General features: G+C 43.3%; 1 protein-coding gene across 4 annotated transcripts in view; it reads right to left on the bottom strand.

The window, feature by feature from the left end:
- The window catches only part of LOC121290931 (1-phosphatidylinositol 4,5-bisphosphate phosphodiesterase beta-1), an 802698-nt gene that overhangs the window by 26371 nt on the left and 753222 nt on the right, over positions 1-23105 (bottom strand). For 2 of the 4 annotated variants that reach the window (XM_041211986.1, XM_041212003.1), the window contains one exon: positions 19310-19396. In XM_041211986.1, the coding sequence (XP_041067920.1) occupies positions 19310-19396 (87 nt within the window). Of the gene's footprint in view, positions 1-4207; positions 4293-13188; positions 13317-19309; positions 19397-23105 lie in introns of all 4 variants that reach the window. The other 2 variants (XR_005945906.1, XM_041211997.1) reach the window with 2 other exon arrangements.

Genomic DNA, 23105 nt, shown 5'->3' with positions numbered 1-23105 from the left:
CTAATCTGGAGCATCCTCATGCCTTTTTAAGAATCAGGTAGGGTCGTTAGTCAGGATGTTTGCAAAATTAATTGAGCAGCAATAGAAAATGACCATGCAGCATTCTTGGGACAGTTGGGCAGGGTTGGATGCAGTGGGGGTAGGGGGGGTGCCGTGCAGTCATGGCAGTTGTTGAGGTGGGAGCAGGAGGCCTCTGTTGAGCTCCTTAGCCAGATTTTCTCCATAGCTTGCTGCTGAGGGAGGACCATGGTGTCATGGAGTTATCATTTGCATCATTTTAATCTGAGTTGCCAGCAGTGGTTAAAATTTAAAAAAAAATAACAAGGGTTTATGGCCTGCAACAGTTGAACATCACACATTGAGAGGTAAATCTCGACCGTGGTGATAATTTGACAGACCCTTCCAAACCCATGACCTCTACTATCTTATAGGACAAGGGCAGCAGGCGCATGGGGAAACCGCTGCTTGAAAGTTCTCCACCCAGTTGCACACCATCCCAACTTGGAACTGTATCGCTGTTCATCCATTGTCGTTGGGTCAAAATCCTGAAACTCCCTTCCTAACAGCACTGTGGGTGTACCTACAACACATGGACTGCAGCAGCTCAAGAGGGCTGCTCAACACCACCTTCTCAAGGACAACTAGGGATGGGCAATAAATGCTGGCTTAGCCAGCGGCACCCATAACCCACCAGTGAATAAAAAATTATCAAAAGGTAAGCAATGGTTCCTCATTTAGATTTCTACTTGTAATCCAGAAAACAGATGAATTGCAATAAAACTACTGATGTTGCTGAACAATAAACAAATAATCTGCCTTTTTTAGAAGCTTTACTTTCGCTGCTGACTTCTTCTGTTTTGAATTAAGAGGTCAGAAGCAAGTTCCTGAGAACTATGGGTCCGCTAACAAGGCATCTATGGTGAAAAAAATTAGACTATTTTTAAGGGAGCTGTTCAGAAATATTTAATAAAGGGAATATTTCCACAGCAACACAGATTCATAAAGGCAAATCATGCTGAACAAATTCACTGGAATCGCAGGCAAAGTAAAAATCATTCTGCAACTTGATTTTTAAGAAACCTTCTGATAAGGGCTTTCATGGGAAAGTCATGTCAAGAATCGATCACAACTGAAGCTGTGAGCTGGACACTAAGAAACAATGGATACTGATAATTATTAAAGCTCTGTTTGAAGATCTGGGACCAGAGGAGCCCCTCAGTGATTATTCCTGAGACTCCGGCTTCTTGTATTCATATCAGTTGTGGATTGTGGATGGTGGATCGGGTAGCAAATCTGCAATCAGCAGTGCCCTCAGAGATGATCACCCCTTGGTGCTTTGACTGGCACACTCTGGTTTCTAATTGACCAAACAACATTAAAAACATTTCGACTGAATTCAGAAAAATAAAACTTCTCTCAGGAAAATGCTCAACACAGTTTAGTGCTATTAAAAAGGTAATGCCTGTATTAAAGTGGATCAGCTGGCCAGGACAGTGTGGTTTCTGTACCCACATGGATTCTGCTTTGGGCCTTTTGGAGATCATTAAGAACTGAGGTATATAACTGTACTGAATAAACTAGATGTTTCTGTCTAGTCTAATGAGATCCAGATTTATTATCCAAGTTTATAATAGTTACCTGAAGGAATACCATATCAAGCCTCTCCTTCTCTTGAAATCCAATAGTTTTCGTTTCAGAATTCTGTACTTTGTATCACACCTGATCCTCACTGTGCTGTTCTCCCAGGCTTGGAATGGGGACTTTGTTATCTATCAGATTCTGAGGGGGGCTTGGCAGAGAAGATGCTGAGAGGATGTTTCCCCTTGTCGGGGAATCTAGAACTAGTGGGCACAGTTTAAAGATAAGGGGATCTCCCATTTAAGACGGAGATGAGGAAGAATTACCTCTCTCAGAGGGTCATTAGTGTTTGGAATTCTCTTCCACAGAGAGCAGTGGAGGCTGGGTCATTGTATATATTCACGGCTGAGTTAGGTAGATTTGTGATGACAAGGGAGTCAAGACAGGCAGGAAAATGGAGTTAAGGCCACAGTCAGCTTAGCCATGATCTTATTGAATGGCAGAGCAGGCTCAATGGGCTGAATGGCCTACTCCTGCTCCCATTTCTTATGTTATGATCGTATAACCACGTTTCAGACCCCAGACTACCACCCAATATCAACTGTTATGCTACGTTCAGGGAACAAGTTCCTGAGAACTAGGAATACACAGGACTGAAAGAGACTACTGCAGCCCATCTAGCAGCTTGATGGGTTAAATTCCAGCTGGCCCCCATATCATATTCCATGACACCACTAGCCTTATGTCAAATTATTCATCAAGTACTTAACCAACTCTTCTGTGAACTTATTGACTCTTCATCTCGACATCGCCTCCCATGGATGTTCATTTCATCCATTCACCACTCTCTGCTTACAACCATTAAATATGGACTCCTTCTTCTAAATAGGAGGTAACGCCCTCCTGTTGTAAAATCCACGTGACTACATTGAACATATTCATCCCAAACATTTGCAAGGGATTCCCCCACCATAGCTCCAGATAAAAAGAATAATCCAGTTGTGCCAGGAGTCCATTAGAAACCCTGTGGAATTTCAGGGCCACTGGTATGTATCTTGTTTATGCTCTGTATGATTTTGCATACTTCAATAAGATTCTCCAGTTTAAATACTCTCACCGTCTGTAGCCTCTCCTCATGTCTCCAGCTATTGATTTTGTTGCCTTTTGTTGCACCCTCTCTGGAATTACTTTCTCATATTGTGGCGGCCATAATTATACATGTGGAACTGTACCAGCACGCTATACGAATTCCCTCACTTCCTCAAATCACTGCACCATTCTGTCAGCCATAAAGTCCAATTATTCTACTTGCCCTCTTATTCTGTTGAATGCTATGCTGTTGGCCTCAGCCATCTATCCATCAGTATCTCAAAACCCTCCCTGCTGTTCCTAACTGTAAAATAATACCATTTAGTTTATATTGCCACTGTTTATTATTCACTTCACCACCTCCCTCATCTCCTGCATCGAGCCTCATTTTTCCACTGCATTTCTTTCCAACACAGTTACTTTGTATTAACAACTGTATATTCCTGAACACGTTCCAACTTCTGTCACCTCATCAGCCACAGGCAAAATGTATTATTTTAAAAGCCAAGAGAATAATCATTTTTAAATCTTCCATTAAGGCTTTATATTGACTGTTGAGAAACTTGAGAAAAAAAGTCATTAAAAAGGCCTGGAGTAAATGTACGTATCCGTAATAATACGATTGAGTGCATTTTTATGACATGAGTGTAAATCATTAGGACAATGGGCATGCAGTGTTATGCCCTATCAAAATGTACGGCATCTGCTGTATGACATTCTTAGCTAGTGCTAAGGCAAAAAAAAGTTCCATCGCAGATCTTAATTGACATTCAGCTCTCAAAACATAATATCGACTCACATTAAAACGTGTGTGTTCCAACTTATTGCACAGCTCCAACTTGGCATATCTGCCGCAGCGTCAAGTCCCTAGCCAATCATTAACTAATTTATAACTACGTTAAGAAAATAGAGCTCTGCACCTAGCTCCTGAATAAGAAAAATGAGTTCTATAACAAAGAGCACAATTCTAATGCTCACAAATGTTTCTGAACTTGTATGAACAGACAACCTGATTTATCAAATGTCTGAGACCAAGCTCTAATGTGTATTGTACAACTGATATTTTAAAACTAGCTTCCAGTGAAACAAGTAACCACAGCCTGTAATTGAACTAGTCCTAACAATGGCAGGGGACAAGCATGTTGCTAAGGCAACAAGATCATTCTCATTGGAGGTTCTCCTAGATCACGCCTAGTCGCAACACTGCTCTTTAGCCAACCCTGAATTATTACCATTTTCTGTTGCTAAGCAGAGTCTACTGGACTTCCTGTTTTCAAGAAACCGAATTCTATGCTTCGATCAGGCTAATGGGCTCGGGTGATTGGCACTGCAAAATCATCCTTTTTTTTCAGATGAATCGTGGTAACAAATTTAGATGCATGGCAGCATAGTAACACGATGATTCAACTCTTATTTTCACAAGCGCTAGAGAGATCAGACACAATAATTTAGAAAACAAGTTGATGAACCAATAATTGAAAAAAAAGGAGCAATGATTCAATTGTGTGCACAATGATTCTTTGTCTTTGTCTGTACTTACAGGGAAAGTAACACACAGGGCTCTGGGGGGATTACTCAAGAGCAACATTTTTTTCAGAGTATTCTGCCTCAATGTCTTGCAAATACTGCAGCAAAATGGGGAGAATGAAAATAATATTTATAATAGAAACATCATAGAAATTGACTGAAAACACACAATATTAATTATCTTTCTAGAAAAGCCACACAGAGAAAACATGTTAAATAGGTTTGCATAATATAGAACTATGAAGCGGTAATTTCAAACACGTCCCTAAAATGTATAATGAACTCTAATTATTTTAGACTGTATTACTTTAAGATGACAATTTCAAATAGTTAATCCGATCATCCTAATGGCTTCATTTGGCTCTGCAAGTTACATGGCAGTTGTCTCATTGCTTCAGATAAAACCCAGAGCCTATTAAACATTAACTACATGTGCAAGTGCACTTGAAGTTCAAACACAGTTGGCAAAGTTTTTTTTAACCTTAATGGCTACGAAATCTAAGTCAACATTATGTTTAATCTCTGAATAGAAATGCCCCAAAATGTTAAAAAAATATGATTTGAATTACTAGGGTGCCATCTGTTGGTGCATCCATTTCACTGAAGCTACAATGCCTGTTATAACTGTGGATTAGAAATAGAGATCCTAACAGTTCTACAACATTAGTTTAATTGCTGTCACAAAGCAAGGTGCTACTTTGATGACAGAAATGAGCTTTACTTTTTTTTATTAACAGAATGATAAAGTGGGTACAGCACAGAGGAGACTATTCGGCATGTTGTGTCTTGCTGGCTCTCTGCTGGAGCAACTCTGCTTCATCTCGCTCCTCCAACCTTTCCCCACACCCCTGCGATTAGCATTCCACATCCTAACCGCTTGCTATATAAAAAACATTTTTCCTAATTTCGCCTTCTGTTTCTTTACCAATCATTTTAAACCCGTGTTGTCTGATTCTTGACCCTCCTTGACAATATCCACTGCATCAGTTTATTCACTTAGGCTTTTGCCAGTTGTAAACAAAAAATGTGGGATTATTGTTTATCTTCTGTTTTATATCATTAGCCATTTGTCCTCAATAGCACACATTGGTTTTTAATTTCCTGAATGATGTCACGTGTTCCTTTGATACTTTAATCCTCTCCTTAACTTACCTTCTTCTGTCTAGTCCATTTAATATATAGGGTTGCTTGTAATACTTAAAAGCTTGCACAAATACCAAAATGTCCAGAATTGGAGATTAGATCAAGTCAACTTCTTTCAGATTCTCTGATTATTGAATGAGCTTTAGTTCCTAATTCATGGTCTCCTGACATTAAAACCCTTTACAGTTAAAAATGACAATGTTTTATGCTTACTAATACATTAATGAATATAAAAGGTGAAATACTCCATTGATTGAGATGAAGGACTTCAGTTGTGTAGATAGACTGGAGAAGCAGAGGGTGTTCCCTTTAAAGAGAAGGTTGAGAGGAGATTTGATAGAGGTATTCAAAATCATGAGGGATCTGGACAGAGTAGGTAGGGAGAAACTGTTTCCATTGGCAGAAGGGTCGAGGACCTTTGCTCTTGCAGATAGCAAATAGGGAAATGATGGGCCAAAAAGCATCCTGCATTTTTAACCATTCCATGATTCTGTGATAATTATATAATTACCTTTGATCTACAACTGAGATTAATTTCTTTATTGGCATTTCTGCTGCACTATTATAGTTGAGACGTGCTATTGCTCATGTATCCAGTTGGCACAGATCTGACAACAAAGTGCCCCTTGTTCTGCCTCATGTCAGAAACAAGATACAGTGAAAAGAGTACCCATATTGATGTGTGTATAGAAACAAAATCATTTTTGTATCGGCTATATATTAATCACCCTGCAACTGACCAGTTTCTATTATGCATCTATCTCTTCTTCCTATTCCGACTATTCCTTCTCACAGTCCTTATGTTCTTGCAGGTAATTATTAACATTCAAACAGATGATAACAGACAGGTAAAGACCAGCTGGTCTATTGAACAGGTCCCATTGTAGCATAGTGGTACTTTTGTACACTTATCACCCCCAGGCCTTGCCCCATATGACCACACTATCTTCCAAGGGAGGCAAGGAAAAAGAGGGGAAAAGATACTTAGAATCATAGAATGATTACAGTAAAGAAAAAAGCCATTTGGCCCATCATGTCCGTGCTGGCCCTCTGTAAGATCTACTCAACTTCGTCCCACTCCCCTGCCCTTTCTCCTTGCCCTACAAATCTATTGTCTTCAGATAATTATCCAATTCCCTAAGTCACTATTGAGCTGGCATCCGCCACACTCTCAGGCAGTGAATTCCAGATCCTAACCGCTCACTGCGTAAAAACGTTTTTCCTCATCTCGCCTCTAGTTCTTTTGTGAATTGTCTTAAATTTGTGCCCTCTGGTTCTTGACTCTTCTGACAATGGGAACAGTTTCCCCCTATTGACTCTGTCCATTTCACGAAGTTGAACACCTCTATCACCCCTCAACCTGCTCATCTCTAAGCAGAACAGCCTGTTTCTCCAATCTATGTAACTGAAGTATTTTATCCCTGGAACAAGTCTCATAAATCTTCTCTGCACCCTCTCCAAAGTCTTCATCTCTCTCTTCAGGTACCATGCCCTAAGAGGGTATTGGTGACCACCAACCACCATGTTAATCTTGCTCTGGAGATGTGGAACATCTTCAAAGCCTTCCTAAAGCACGGTGCCCAGAACTGAATACAATACTATGGTTGAGGCCGAACCAATAAGATTTGCCAAAACTCCTTTGTTTTTGTACCGAATGCCTCTATTTATAAAGCCCAGGATAATTAGGCCTTATTAACTTCTTTCTCAATCTGTCCTGCTACCTTCAATGATTGGTGCACATATGCCCAGGTCTCTCGGCTCCTGCACCCCCTCTAGAATTGTACCCTTTATTGTCTTTTCTCACTCATCCAGCCAAAATGTATCACTTTACATTTCTATGCATACAATTTCATCTGCTACATATCTGCCCATTCCACCAGCCTGTCTGTAATCTCTTGAATTCGATCACTATCCTCCTCACTGTTCACAATACATCCAAGTTTTGTGTCATTTGCAAATTTTGAACTTGTGCCCCACATACCCTGATCATTAATACAGTAAGCCCTCACTTTGAATTGCCCCGTTTTAAGTTGTTTCAATTCAACGCCAGATCAGTTAATGGGGCAGGTATTCATGTTTAGCGTCAGGCGATTTGTTTTAAAGTCATTTTGCGCTGGGTGTGTGTCATTGCATCACATGACTTGATTGGCACCGTGTTGGATCTCCCTCACTCACTCCCCAACCCTCCTGCTCGCTGCCTCTCCAGATTGCAGCAACCCTGCAACTGGAAACTGCTCACATTCCCTGGGTTGCTTCCTGCCTCTCGCCGCTCATCTCCTGAGCTCTTGCTCATGACAAGGATTTGGGAGAGGGGAGTGGTGAGTGGGAGGGTCGATGGCAACCGGACTTGAGCTTGCAGCCCTGTATGGAATTGTCTCTATCCAAACACATCATGTCACATTAATTCATGCGAAAAGACATTTGTCACACACGGGTCCAATTACCCTATCACATCTGTTGTCACATACAATCTATTTTTATTGTTTAAAGTCCTTGCACATGCATCTATCTTCTTGTCACCTGTGAACTTGTGGATAGCTCACCCATGCTTTCACCCAGATCACAGATAAAGATTGTGAAGCGCAAGGGAACCAACACTGATTCCTGTAGGACTCCACCCAGTGTCTGAGCCTCCTGCAGAACCATTAAAAACTCTTTTCTGTCTGTGGTGCTGTGGGACAGCTTGACAAAGTCCTGATATACAAGAGGGGCTGCTAGTCACTGTTTGCCTCAGCATGGCAGAACCCCACCATGAAATATAAATGGAGCAAAGTATTAACTTCCAAATATCAAAACAACTGCTGCCTGACTGATCGATGCAAATGGCCCTTTTAAATGTTGGAAGATTCCTATGACAAACTCTTGGAAGCTCAGAATTATGTGTTTAGCGTTTTGCATCTCAGGCATTTTCATTGATTTGCATGACTTTTTCCCCATACAATAACAGATGACTAAAGAGGGATCTTGGTAGTTACGGCCTAAGAGTATTGTATGTGTCTTTTCCTTACCCCTATATTTACCCCTATATTAACAATCAAGCATAGAGGAGCAACAGAAAAGCTGGTTCAAACCTTGTCTCTGCTGCGGCAAAGAGTAAAATGTATGCTCATTTGTTGGGCTACCCGAGATGATTTTTTTTTAAGAGGCTCCACTTGCAAATTTTTAAAATGTCGGCCATCTCCTCAGCATTTTTGCTTCAGGAATTTTCATAATGGAACTTCTGGCAATCTCACTGGGAGGCTGAGGTGAAATCTTACAAATGTAACCAGGAGTGTAGATCTTTCGTGGCATAGGATGCAAACAGTGAGCACTGCACTGCATGAATCAGATTGTCCATCAGTGGCAGTGTTAAGTCCATCACAGGATCCAAAACAACCCTGCCACAGGCCGATGATCAAAAAAGGGAAAATTCTGTAATGTAGGAAAGATGGCAGCCAATCTTCACACAGCAAGCTCCCACAAACAGCAAATGATAATGGCCAGGTAATCTGTTTTTTGTGATGTTGATTGAAAGAAAACTATTGATCAGGACATAGTCATGTTATTATAATGATTGAATCTCTTCAATTTATTTACTATAAAAGATACAAGACACCAATCACTCATAAGGAATTAGGTAAGTACATTGTGGATTCATTTATTAAGACTAGGCATATGAGAACAGTTCTACATTGGTATAAACGTTGAAGACATCAGAGCTGTGTGTGTGCTCTGCTCAAAGCAAAAGTGGAACTAGGACTGGATCGCACAACACATTTCCCTTCTAGTGATGTCATACTGATGTCTCAAAGGCATATTACAACAGACAACAGGATTAACTCCCCTGCTCTTCTTTGAAACAATTTCATAGGAAATTTTACATCTACTTGAGAGGGCAGACAGGGTCTCAGTTTAATGTCTCATATGAAAGACAGCACCTTCAACAGCACTGTAGAGGTCAATAAACCTCTGAACTACTCAGTACTGCAGTGGAGTGTCAGCCTAGACTTTTGGGAGTTGAACCTGCAATCTGCTGTCTCTGAGGTGGAATTACTACTAACTGAGCCACGACTGACACAGAGCAACGCTCAGTAAATATGGTGGTCCATCATCCTCCTGAGAAGAGACTTCTATTCAGTTCCTTCTCTCTGGATCAAGTCACCATGGGCTGAATGACCTCCTTCTGGTGCAGAAGATGCGTAACAATTCCGTGATTCTATGACTCGCTTGGGATGGGTTTCCGTCTTCATCAGGAATAACCTGGCAGAAGGTGCTGACCATTCTTCATAGAGCCTGCCACATTCCACAATGAGGTGAAAATTATATGGGATCTGTAAAGGGCAGGTGATCTACACGTGCTCTTGGCTTTACTCAATATTTACACAAACTTAAAGTTTAAAGCAAACTGCCAAACTGTGACGAATTTTTCATGGAGCTATAGCTAACAACTTTGGACAGAAACTCTACAGCCAGACACTTTAGTTCTGAAGGACGAAGTCTATCTTCTAAGCTTGCCTTCCTAATTTATGACTAACCTCCCTCCAGAAAATTCAACTTGGATGGGTAGGCCAGATCTCCTGCATGGATGACGATAGAATCCCTAAGCAGGTCTTCTATGGGGAACTGCCTCAGGACAAACAAAATCAAGGTGATCAGTATAAATGATACAAGGATAAAAGAGCCTTATTATAGCCCTCTGCATTGCAGACCACCTCTCTTGGGAAAACACTGCAGTCGACCGGTCCACGTGGAGGCAAGCACTGAAATTTGGTCCAGCATGTTTTGAGGGACATTCATGCCAAACTCCCAACATCCAAAGTGTCCAGGGGACATCCAGAGATGGCACAGCTGCAGAATTCCCCCAAGTAAGAACAATGCCAACATGAACAGCCAGTTCTGTGGACGATCATGCCGATCCCACATTAAAACCCTTTAGTCATGAGAGGACCCACAGAAGACGTAGGAGTCACTTGCAGCTTGAACATACGCAAATAACAAGGAGTCTACCAGCATGAGTAACTTCAGGATCAGCTAGACTCATCACACTGAAGCATAATCTTTTATAAACCCTTGCAAAATCATCTTTGAGAAAGCAATGCATTCTTCATTTACGTGTGATGGTATCACATTCTCAGTTAAAATGAATTGTTAAAAGGCTACTGAATTGTAAAGGGCCCATAAAATGCTGATGAAAATCATGGCTGGCTTTCTGTATCATACAGTCGTTTGACTCCAAGTCATTTATAATTACACTTTCAAGCTATCAATTGCCAAGCGCTTGGCCTTCCATTTGCTACAATGCTTCTGCAGTTCTCAATCTGCTCAACCACGCTCTCACGTCCATCTTTGATCCTCTTGTCCCCAGTAAAACCTTTAACATCTCCCATCCTAGACATGTCCTCTTTAATGCCTCATGCAAGGACAGCATACTTGAGCATATTTGTTACATAACAGGTTCAGCCATCCCTCGCCAGATCAGGTTGGAAAGCAAAAATAGTTTTCTGATCCTTTTCCCTCCTACCATCTCAAACCGCTCTTTCCTGTCCCATTCACTCTCACCGCCCCACAAGCAGTTACAAGGATTCCATGTACATCTTGTCAGTGAGATCAAGACCGTCCATTCATCTGCCTCTGGCTGCTCTCCCTCACTGAGCAAAACTACCACGCCCCACCCCCATGAACACCCAGGTCATCCAAGCCTAATTCCAGGTCTTCCTCTAGTTTTTCCATCTGTCCCTCTCACACCCTCTTGAAGCTCATCTCATCCATCAGACTGCTGACACTCTCATCTTGTCTTTGCAACCCCCAGATTTGATTTTCTAATGCCCTCCTGGTTAGCCTCCCATCTCTCAAGTTCTGTAAGCTGATGCCCACAAGCTGTCCCGCCCCTTGTTCCAATGACTAGTCACTCCTGTCTTCATTGAACTACAGTAGCTCCCAATCCCTCAATGTCTCCCATTTAAAATTCTCATACCTGTGGTTAAAAACCCTTATTCCTTGCTATTCCTGCAATGTCTGCCAATTCCACAACTTCCCCAGAACTTCAATCCCAGCTTCCCTTCTGCCCACTACTGATGACCACGCCCTCACACATCTGGGCCCCAGCTTCTGAAATTCCTTCCATAAACCCCTCCAACTCTCTCTCCTCCATCAAGACACTCCTTAAAATTCTCCCCTCCCCCACCAAAACCTTTAAGCAATTTTGGTTAGCACTCCTTTATTAACTCTGTTTGAACCAGCACCTATTGTTGCCTTAAAACGTTTCTGTAAAGGACACTGGGACTTTGTTAATGCTAAAGGTGGCATGTAAATGCAAGCCAATGCTTCAGTTGTTCACCTACCAAGTGTCTGATGTGCACACCATGTCAACCTGTTACCCTGAAACAGGGGGGCCCTGCTCGCAGAATGTATGAAAAGCTTATTCCAGTCTATGAATTTAATTGAATGAATGCTTCTCATCATAATGCAATTGGGAGGGTTGTAGAGCCCTGTAAAAAAAAAGGTGCTGCTGGAGAGGTGCTACTGTTCCCTACTGTTGGGTCCTGGATGTTAAAAGTACATTGTTGCTATTGCTGTATCCCTTAGCAACTGATTGTCTGACAAAGACAAAGAGGTGCACGAACAAAGGATTTGGAGGAGACTTTCTGATAGCTACTTCATGCTGTATTGAATCCATTGTCAATGACTTAACAGGTGCAGAAAGTATTAATTAACATCCAACTATAGGCCAAGGGAGGAAGAAGGAATAAGGTCGAGGAGGACAAGACAAGTTAGAGAAGAGGATTGCCCCTTAGACTTTCCACTTGTCAGTTCACTGACACAGGGCCATGGTCTTTTATCTAGATTGCCTGGAGAAACCTACTGGTACCAGTCGCAATTTATTCAGGTGACAGCTAGGCCCATTTCAAACTGGGGCAAAGATAACCTGGTATTAAAGGTGGGGGCTACAAGAAATTAGAGAGCTGCTGGACTAGTTTTGATTCAAAACAGGGTCCAGGGAGGAATTTCCCAGATTTTTTCCATCAAATTGACCCCAGCTTTTAGTTGTATTTTTGTCCCTTATTGGTGATCATAAATTTCAGGTAGGGTAAGGAGTGTATATATTGTGATGTGCAAATTATCATAACTGTGCGGGAAAGCCTGGATGGACTAGAGGGATTTATCCTGTCTGTCATTATTTGTACGTTTGCACACTTCTACCATCAGACTTGGAGACCAGTTCCACGGCCAGGTCTATCAATGGACAGCAAGGCTTCAGCTACTTTTAAATGTTGTGTCCTGTTCCTTCCTGGCATGTGCAGACGATTTCTTGTCACATCCTGAGACCTTCAGTCAACAATTTTATCAAGTATGAAATGGATGTGTTGTTCAGCATGGATTTCACATCTTCTGTGAAGAACAAGAAAGGGGCAAGAAAATCCCTTCCTCCATCTGGGTGGCCATTAGAGCAGGCCTAATTATTTGGACTCCTGTGGCCACTCGTGACCCTAGCCTGAAGGCAACACCATTCATGAGTGATAAGAGCTAACCCTCTGATATACATGAGACCTATAATGACAGGAACGTAATCATAGATAAGAATGCATATTTTCTCTGGCAGTTCCAATGATTCATTCATGCTGTGGCAGTCAACATTGCTGGTCTTATCTGAAAGGCCAGGATCGCTTTGCAGAATCATTCTGGGGGAATAAAGAGCATTCCCTGCACCTCTGGTGTGCCCAAAAACAAGAACTCAAAAGAGGTACATGAGGTTGACGCATCCATCAGGGTTATCATGGAACCTTGAGCCTAAAACTCAACAGAATTACCACCTTTGTAGAAGCTAATATCCAACAGGATACATTGGGAAGAAGAGAAAGACAACTTCACTACCTTGAAATGGTGATTCCCTTGCTGAGTCTCATCAAGGTGAGTTGCGCATTACAGTCTAGTCACAGGCGGTGAGGTGATTGCCAGCTGCCTCCTGCGTCCTCCACAATTTTGCCTTGGGGTAAAACGATCTAATGATGGAGCAGGAAGGAAAAGAAAGACAGCACGAAAAGGAGCAAGTCAACCATAAGGTAGACGAGCAACCTGCCTAACACTCTGCTCAGATTACTATGGCTATCAGACAGGATTTAATTGCTGAAGCCTGTCTTTAATAGCCTTTAACTCTTTCCAACTTGTGCCCAAATCCTTGCCTAATAAAGCCTCGGCTCCATTCAACCAGGCTGCATATCAATATTCGTGAATATTTATTTCCTGAATCAACACATGTCAAAAGAATTGTCAGGACACATTTCAGTCACAGTTAATGTAGCAATGACCGTGTGCTGTGCCCCGGTGTTTGCCTCTAGTTAAAGTGTATGGTGTGTGACTTCCTCTTCTGAACCTTGTGCTTCTTCTAAGAGGAAATGAGATGGTTGATTGGGTATCAGTGCTTCCTTCAATGAAGCTGTGGCTGCCCGGTCCCAAAGGTGGCCCTATAAGTCAAGGCCCAGTGGGTGAAAGGTGAATTGACTTCTTGGACATGCTTAATTACCGATTCTACTGAAGTCACTTGAGTGGGGTGGCAGGGGGTTTGGCCTGGGGCATCGCCCTGAGAGACATCTCCATTATCTGTGCTAACTTTTGATGCTGGTGCTGGCCACTGTTTGCGTGGCTGGAGATCAGGGAAGGAGCAGTTCTTAAGGTAGTAGCAGTGAAGTTGTTCAGATTAAGTGATAACCCCACCTTTGGAACTCATGGTCTCCATGACACCAGTCAAAATAGTCAAGCTAAGCTTCAACTCAAAATCTTGTCTGAGGGAGCTCTGCTAGAGAGGTCATGAAGTGGCTATTATTTGTGATGTTCTGCAGCTTGGTTACGTGTTCATGTTGCTGTACAGTTTTGCAGCTTGTAGCCTCCTTCATGGACACAGTCAAACTATTCAGCTTGAACAGCACAGCGCCAAATAACTCCGTGAAATGTTGATTCTGTGCTCCCAAAGAACGCTCAAGGGCAGGCTCCATGAGATTCTGATAACTGAGTCTAGCAGCTTAGCAAAGCATTGGGCTGACTGTCTGACCAACAGGTTGTGTCACCTGTGATTCCCGCTGCCCTTTCTCCCTCTCATCTGTGCTCAGTGCTTTGTCCAGCCCTCTCTCCTGCAATGATTATAACTGTGTTGGTGCTCATTACAGGCGGAGTAGAATATACCCTATGTATTGTTTACTGCTAGGCTGAGGTTGCACAGTTGATTTGACTCTCTCTTACTCTTGGGCACCTGGAGAATCAGAAGAAAACAACTTACAATGCTTGCAGTGAGACACTCCTTGAAAGATAGCTACACATGGCAAGACAGTGCTGTGTGTTACACCGAAAAAGATCATTGTGAAGTGTTGCGTGAAAGAATGAATGAGTAAGTGAAAAGAAGATAAGAAATGAAAGGAAGAAGATGCCAGGTGTAAGTGTGAGGGATCCTTAGAATCCACCCTTGCTCCTTCCTGATATTACCTTTACACCCAAACTACCAGCTGGTCTTGCCTCATAAGGGGACAAGGGATGTACCTACGCCTAATGCGAGGGGAGGTCATTCAGCACAATTTGCCAGCACATTAACATACAATGAAACATGTGTTGGGAATGAGCCATGGTCGGAAAGTGGAATTTTCTGTGCCCATTCCTCTTGAATTGGAGCTGACTACACTTAAAAGATTTACAGCTTTTTAGGCTCTAAGTTGGCTGAGGACACAATGGCTCCATTCAACAACCAGGCTTCGAAGGTCATGCTCCAGGTGGTGTTGCAACTACGGGTGGTTGCATTTGGAGGACAGAACAATCCAGCATCAGGAGAAGCAGTAGAGCAGGAGAGCTGAGGGTGATGGTGTGCGTCTACATAGATTCACCTCTGCCCCGAACATGTGAGCAAGTGAATGACTGAGGGCGGGATTTTCCAGCCTCGCCCGCCGCTGGGATCAACCAGCCAACGGGCTTTTGGTTGGGTTGCCGAATCTCCTGTGGTGGGTCCGGTCACGACAGAGTTGGCAAATTCCGGCCATACGTTTTTGGTTTATGCAAGACGGTGAGGCAAGTCTGCAAATACGTAACAACAATTTAATGTCAGCGCTTTTGGCAAGGCCAGCATGTACTGCCTTTCCCTAATTGCCCTCGAGAAGGAGGTGTTGTCTTAAACTGCTGCAGTCAGTGTGGTGAAGGTACTCTCATGGTGCTGCTCAGTAGGGAGTTCCGGGCATTGTTCACCAATTATGATTTTTTTTTAAAGGAAATTGGTACATAGCGTACTTTTCGCATCACAAAAGCCAAAATTGCACCTTTCCCAAAATAAACTGGTCGTAAAATTCCACAGGGTTATCTCCATCTTCCAGCATAGTACCCAGGAAAACGATAGAGATCTGGTTACAATTTTTGACTGCCCTCTCAGGAGCAAAACTCAATCTGCCTCTTGGAAGACACATGATGAAAGTAGGGGCAAATACACCCTAAGATGGAAACTCTCACTTCTCAGGTACTGTGGCACATTTCTAGAGATGAGTATACTGAATGTATAAGAGCCAAGCTGAGGATTTTAAGATCTAATTGTGAATTTCCCCATAATTTAAGCTATTAGACTACATTACCATTGTGTTGCTTAACAATACAATAACGCATTTGTATTTAATTGAATATTCACTGAATAACGTAATATCAGTGGAAGATATTGGATCAACTCCCTTATGTTTAATTGTTTTTAGCATCCATCCATTGTAATTCCATGCTGATGAATAAAATGGGCGCATTGCTTTCGATTAGGGATCATATAGTAACATTTTCATTCACCTTTTAAAGGCCTTTCCATACTTCTAATAGTGACATGATTAGAATTGCAATTGTGGTCTGTAACATGTAATAACGTTGAATGGGTTAAACACTGCTGTGTAGCTCAGAATCTGTGCAGAATTAAAATGAACTTCCACCTTTGATCTCCTGAAAAACACTCATTCGCTTTTATCTCCTGCCCAACAATAACATTTCATTATGGAACCCACTCAGCTCTGGAGAGAGGATCAAAAGTATTATGCCACTTTCTACATCTATCACTACAGGACTATGACATTTTACAACTTTATTATAAACCTATACTCCAAACTGTCCCCATATACTATAACTGTTCGCTCCTCTGCACAGTCAGAGGCTCAACAAAGGCATCTGCTACCACTGTGCACAGCTCGTTTGAATAATGGTCAATGATTGCAATTAATACTGTTATAAAAACTGCATCACACTTTTATTTCTAAAATAAATAGCCAGTGTATTTGAGAGGCTGGGGTGACATACGCATCTGTGCAATACAGGTGTATGTGCAGTACCTCCACAATTGCTGCTGAATTTTTCCAAGTTTTATTAGAATTAGAAAGGCAGCACAATGGCCAGTTGTTAACTTTGTTTAATTGTATCCATGAATTTTAAAACCTGTGAAGTAGCATTTATTCTCTGCATGTTATTTAGCTCAATAATTACTTTGGAGATCTAATAACTAGCAAAATAACCACATGGCTATGCAGACAACCAGCTCAATTTTAGCAGTGGTTAAAGTGAACAGACAAATGAATACCGTGGAGATCTGTGTGCAGGAGGAGGACATTGAAATATGGGGCTGGATTTTACACTGCCTGAGTGAAAAAATTATGGGCAAGCTCTGCTGGCCTGCCCTTCAGCCATTTTACGGCCATCATGCTATTAATTGTCTTGAAGCAGGCCTTCTTCCCCCATCTGGGGAGCAAGTCCAATCTAATGGCCGGCAGCTCTCTGGTCCCAGCAGCACCACTAGGGGCAGTATCTCTTGCTGGGACTGCAGCCAGTCCTCAAGGGGTATCAAGGAGCCAGAGTTAAAGGTAAGTGGGCCAGGGTTTCAGAGGGGACCGGGCTAGCAGGTGGGGTGGGGAAGGAAAATGTGCGAGATAGAATACTTGGGAGCGGCAGGGGGTTGGGTGATGGTGGGGAGGGATGGTGGTGGTGGGGGCAGGGCCTCTGATGGGCCCAGGGGTCCCATTAAGTTGGTACCACCCCCCATACCCTTGCTTACCACCAGTCTGCGTAGTGAAAGCTGTTGGACTGGGCGTTTGGTGAGGGCCCTATCCTGGCCCTGCTTGGATTTAACCATTAAATTCCAGTAGCAGCTGGATGAGGCCTTGAGTTGCCATTTAGTGACACCTTCCCCATCGCTGCTAAACGTGCGGTGAGGGTATGGATGGGTGGGGAGGAGGTGGGTATGGTGCCTAATTTTATGGCAACCTCCTCCTCCTCCTGGCCAACATGTCCCTGAGGAAGAGGTGGGGTGGGGTGGGAGGGGGGGGTGCAGAGCTGTAAAATCCAGCCCAAGGTGGGGAAACAGCAGGAGGAGTGGGACTCAGTGGATAGCTCGTTTTAAAAAAATGGCTTCATTCTGTGCTCTGAGACTCTATGGCTCTATAAAGGTTTTTCGGGCATAATCAGGGTGAAGTTGTTTTTAGGCTACAGTGCAGAATAGGGACTAGCAAACTAACAGCCCATTTTACAGTCTGCTGGATGATCCTTTCTAATTAAATCAATCGGAACTAAAATGGAAAGAAATTCACTACCACTCATTTTGTGTTCCTGCCCAAGGCGAATTTCATTGCAATGATTTTAGGAATTCAACATCCTGGGCCCCACTCTCTGACAATTGCCAAAACAGCAGCAGACGAAATGAGGGACATGAAGTGTTTACTTTCTCATCTCATCATCAAACTGGTATAAAATCAATCGTCTTCATAGTCTCAATGTTGATAGTTCTCAGAGAACACACAGTAAGACAGAATTATTTACCTTTATCAGCACAAAGGGGTGAGCATTCTATGTCACCCTATGTGTGACATCATCAGAAATACTTTTATGAAGGTTTATTCCAGTGCTCCAAGCAAAGTTGTAAAAATACTAATTGAGCTTGCATTTTATAAATCCACTTTTAATGATAGCTGTGAAAATCCTCACAAATGCATTTACAATGTTGCTGCACAAAATGGTTAGATGAATTCGCAGAAATAGGAGCAGAAGTAGACCACACGGCCTGTTGAGCCTGCTCCACCATTCAACGTGATCATGGCTGATCTTGGGCTTCAACTCCATTTCCCACCCGCTCCCCGTAGCCCTTAATTCCCTGGGAGACCAAAGATTCTGTCTATCCCAGCCTTAAATGTTTTCAACGATGGAGCACCCATCACCCTCTGGGATACAGAATTCCAGAGGTTCACAACCCTTTGAGAGAAGCAATTTCTCCTCAGCTCAGTCCTAAATGATCGGCCCTTTATCCTGAGACTGTGGCCGGGATTTTCCAGCCCTGTCGGGGGGTGGGGTGGGGGGGGGAGGGGGGGTGGGTGGGGGGGGGGTGGTGGGGGGGAACCGCCTTGGGTGAGGCGGTGCCCCAGCCAGAAGTCCATTGACTTGCGGCGGTACCGGAAGATCGCAGCAGCGGGCGGGTGCAGAAAATCCTGACCTCTGCCCCCATGTTTTAGACTCCCTAACCAGCAGAAACAATCTCTCAGAGTCTACCCTATCAAGCCCCTTCAGAATCTTGCAGGTTTCAATGAGATTGCCTCTCATTCTTCCAAACTCCAGAGAATATAAACCCAATTTACTCAACCTCTCATCAAAGGACAACCCCCTCATCCCAGGGGCCAATTTAGTGAACTTTTTTGCAAGTATTCATACCCTTCAGTGCTAATTAAGGTTGATATTTTGACAAAACTAACCCCCAGAAAAAAAGGGCAAAACAAAACAAGCAGTCAGCCTGCCATATATATAAACATATATATATATTATGTATATATAAACACACACCCTGATCCTATTGTTTCAGGTAATATAAAGACTGTATCAAAAAACCTCTTAATACAACATTTATGCTCTATTCTTGGAGGCTTGTTTATATGTTACTTGCAGCCAGATGATTAAGCCCCTTGATTATGTATAATTTAATTATACATTTCAAACGAGTTCAATGTAATTGTAATTGTACCTTAGGTTTTTCATCCAGAATTTGCTGACGCACTTCTTTATGTTTGTCCACCAACTTCTCTTGCCTCTTGCACTGAGCGTCTTCCAACTAGGGAAACAACAAAGCAACGTGAAATGCTATCAATACAACGTGGAAAGAGTGATGGATCATTGCAAGTCAGCAATAATAAGGGTGCCTGACAAATTTTGTTACAAAAGCCACACCTGAGGCTCACAGGGGTCACAATACATGATTACCCCACACCGTTCTGTTCTGAGATTGGGTTCTTCCATATTGGACTATAGGCTTGGGACTTGGTTCTTAGCCAACTGTGGACATACTCTGATATCTGCTTAACAATTGTCCATTACTACTACTTCTAAACAGGTTACAGAGTAGGCTCGTAGCTCTTAGGCATGATTCCAATCTCTCTCTTGAGAGTCTAACACTTGATTGACTAGTGTCAGTAGTACATCATCATCTACGTTATGCATTAGCATATCCCATCTGTTAATACCTTATACTACACCTTTCAATGTCATGCAGGCAGAATATCAACTTCCTGTTCATTTCCATGATTGTTGCATGCAGCAAGTGCTAATGACACTTTGTATTGGCTACATGCATCAGCAGGGGGCCTAAAATTGCAACTTGCGAGCCCCACTTAAAGAGAGCCTGCACCTCTTAAAGGGGAGGTACAATGTGACTGAAGCAGATGCTGTCAGTCATGCAGGGAGTGAATCTGGCCTGGGAATTAGTGAAGCATGGCCCAACATGAGAGAGCATGGACTCCAAGGGCTTCAAAGGCTACAGTGGAGGCCTAGGTGAAGAGAGGAAAAGAGAGATGTCCTGCATCCCAGGAGGCCCTCCAGACACACGCTCAAAAGTAGCTGATGCAGGTGGCCATGGAGGTCAATGTCAGGAGTCCAGCAACAATTTGGATGCAACACTCATCCACCAGCAGCTCTATCAATCAGGACTCATACCTAACACAGGGGAGGCGGTATAGTGTTATTGTCACTGGACTAGTGATCTAGAGGCCCAGGGTAATGCTCTGAGGATCTGGGTTTGAACCCCACCATGAAAGATGGTGGAATTTGAATTCAATCAGTAAAAATTTAGAATTAAAAAGTCTAATGATGACCACTGTTGTATCAAAAACCATCTGGTTCACTAATTAAGAAAATCTGTTGTCCTTGTCTGGGCTGATCCATTGCTGTCACTCTGAAATGGCCTCGTAAGCAAGCCACTCAGTTGTATCAAAAAAGTCAATAAGGAATGAAACTGGATGGACCACCCTGTATCGTCCTAGGCACCAAAAATGACAATGGCAAACTGTTGGTCCTGCAAGGTCCTCCTACTAACATCTGGTGGCTTGTGCCAAAATTGGGAAAGTAGTCAAGCAACAGTCTGACATAGTCATACTCACGGCATCATGGGTATGTCCTGTCCCACCAACAGGGCAGACCCAGCAGAGGTGGCGGCACAGTGGTACACAGCCAGGAGAGAGTGGCCCTGGGAGTCCCCAGCATCGATACTGGGCTGCATGAAGTCTCATGGCATCAGGACAAACATGGGCAAGGAAACATCCTGCTTATTACCACATAGCCCCCCTACACCCCCACCCCAGCTGATGAATCAGTGCTCCTCCATGTTGAACACTAGGAGGAAGCACTCAGGGTGACAAGGGCGCAGAGTGTACTCTGGGTGGGGAATTTCAAAGTCCATCACCAAGAGTGGCTCAGTAGCATCACTACTGACTGAGCTGGTCCAGTCCTAAAGGACATAGCTGCTGGACTGAGTTTGTGACAGGTGGTAAGGGAAACAACAAGACGAGAAAACATACTTGAGCTCATCCATGCTAACCTGCCTGCCGAAGATGCATCTGTCCATGACAATTTCAGTAGGAGTGACCATCACACAGTCCTTGTGGAGACGAAGTCCTGTCTTAAAATTGAGGATGCACTCCATCGTGCTGTGTGGCACTACCACTATGCTAAATGGGATAGATTTCGAACAAATCTAGCAACTCAAGCCTGGGCATGAGGTTCTGTGGGCCATGGGCAGCAGCAGAATTGTACTCAACCACACTTCATAACCTCATGGCCCAGCATATCCCCTTTTCTATCCTTACTACCGAGCCACAGGATCAAACCTAGTTCAATGAAGAGTGCAGGAGGGTATGCCAGGAGCAGTATCAGGCATACCTAAAAATGAGGTTTCAACCTGATGAAGCTCCAACACAGGACTACTTGCCTGTCAAACAGCATAAACAGCAAGTGATAGGCAGAGCTAAGCGATTTCACAACCAATGGATCAGATCTAAGCTCTGCAGTCCTGCCTCATCTAGTCATGAATGATGGTGGACAATTAAACAACTCACTGGAGGATATCCCCATCCTCAATGATGGAGGAGCCCAGCACATCAGTGCAAAAGATAAGGCCGAAGCATTCACAACAACCTTCAGCCAGAAGTGCTGAGTGGATGATTCATCCTGGCCTCCTCTGGAGGTCCCTAGAATCACAGTTGCCAGTCTTCAGCCAATTCGATTCACCCCATCTGATATCAAGAAATGGCTGAAGGCACTGGATACTCCAAGGCTATGGGCCCTGATAACATTCCAATAATAGTACTGAAAACTTGAGCTCCAGAACTTGCTACGCCACTAGCAGTACAGCTACAACACTGGCATCTACCCAGCAATGTGAAAAATTGCCCATGTATGTCCTGTACACAAAAAGTAGGACAAGTCCAACCTGGCCAATTACCGCCCCATCAGCCGACTCTCGATCATCAGTAAAGTAATGGATGGGGCCATCAACAGTGCTATCAAGCGGCACTTGCTTAGCAATAACCTGCTCACTGTGTTTCAGCTTGGATTCCGCCAGGGCCACTCAGCTCCTGACTTCATTACAGCTTTAGTTCAAACACAGACAAAAGAGCCGAACTCCCGAGGTGAGGTAAGAGTGACTGGACGGCCCTTGACATCAAGGCAACATTTGACCGAGTGTGGCATCAAGGAGCCCTAGCAAAACTGGAGTCAATGGGAATCAGGGGGAAAACCCTCCACTGGTTGGAGTCATACCAAGCATAAAGGAAGATGGTTGTGGTTGTTGGAGGTCAATCATCTCTATTCCAGGACATCACTGCAGGAGTTCCTCAGGGTAGTGTCCTAGGCTCAACCATCTTCAGCTCCCTCATCAATGACCTTCCTTCCACCATAAAGTCAGAAGTGTGGATGTTCAGCACCATTTGTGACTCCTCAGATACTGAAGCAGTCCATGTCCAAACGCAGCAAGACCTAGACAATATCCAGGCTTGGGCTGACAAGTGGCAAGTAACATTCATGCCATACAAGTGCCAAGCAAATACCATCTCCAACAAGTGACAATCTAATCATCGCCCCTTGACATTCAATGGCATTACCATCACTAAATCCCCCACTATCAACATCCTGGGGATTACCATTGAACAGAAACTGAACTGGACTCACCATATAAGTAACAAAAACAAAAATAGCTGGAAAAACTCAGCAGGTCTGACAGCATCGGCAGAGAGGAACACAGTTAATGTTTCGAGTCCGTATGACTGTTCATCAGAACTAAAGAAAAATAGAAATGAGGTGAAATATAAGCTGTTTGAGGGGGTTGGGACAGAAGGAGCTGGATAGAGGGCCAGTGATAGGTGGAGGCAAAGAAGAGATTGCCAAAGATGTCATAGACAAAAGGACAAAGGGGTGTTGACAGTGGTGATATTAGCTAAGGAAGGTGCTAATGGTGAAATTAAGGGTAGAAACTAGGATGAGCAAGTGACAGA

This window comes from Carcharodon carcharias, chromosome 2 (genome assembly GCF_017639515.1).
Source record: "Carcharodon carcharias isolate sCarCar2 chromosome 2, sCarCar2.pri, whole genome shotgun sequence".
NCBI classification, from domain to species: Eukaryota; Metazoa; Chordata; class Chondrichthyes; order Lamniformes; family Lamnidae; genus Carcharodon; species Carcharodon carcharias.
Note: the sequence above shows the minus strand (reverse complement) of the source record. Positions and strands in the feature narration are given on the sequence as shown.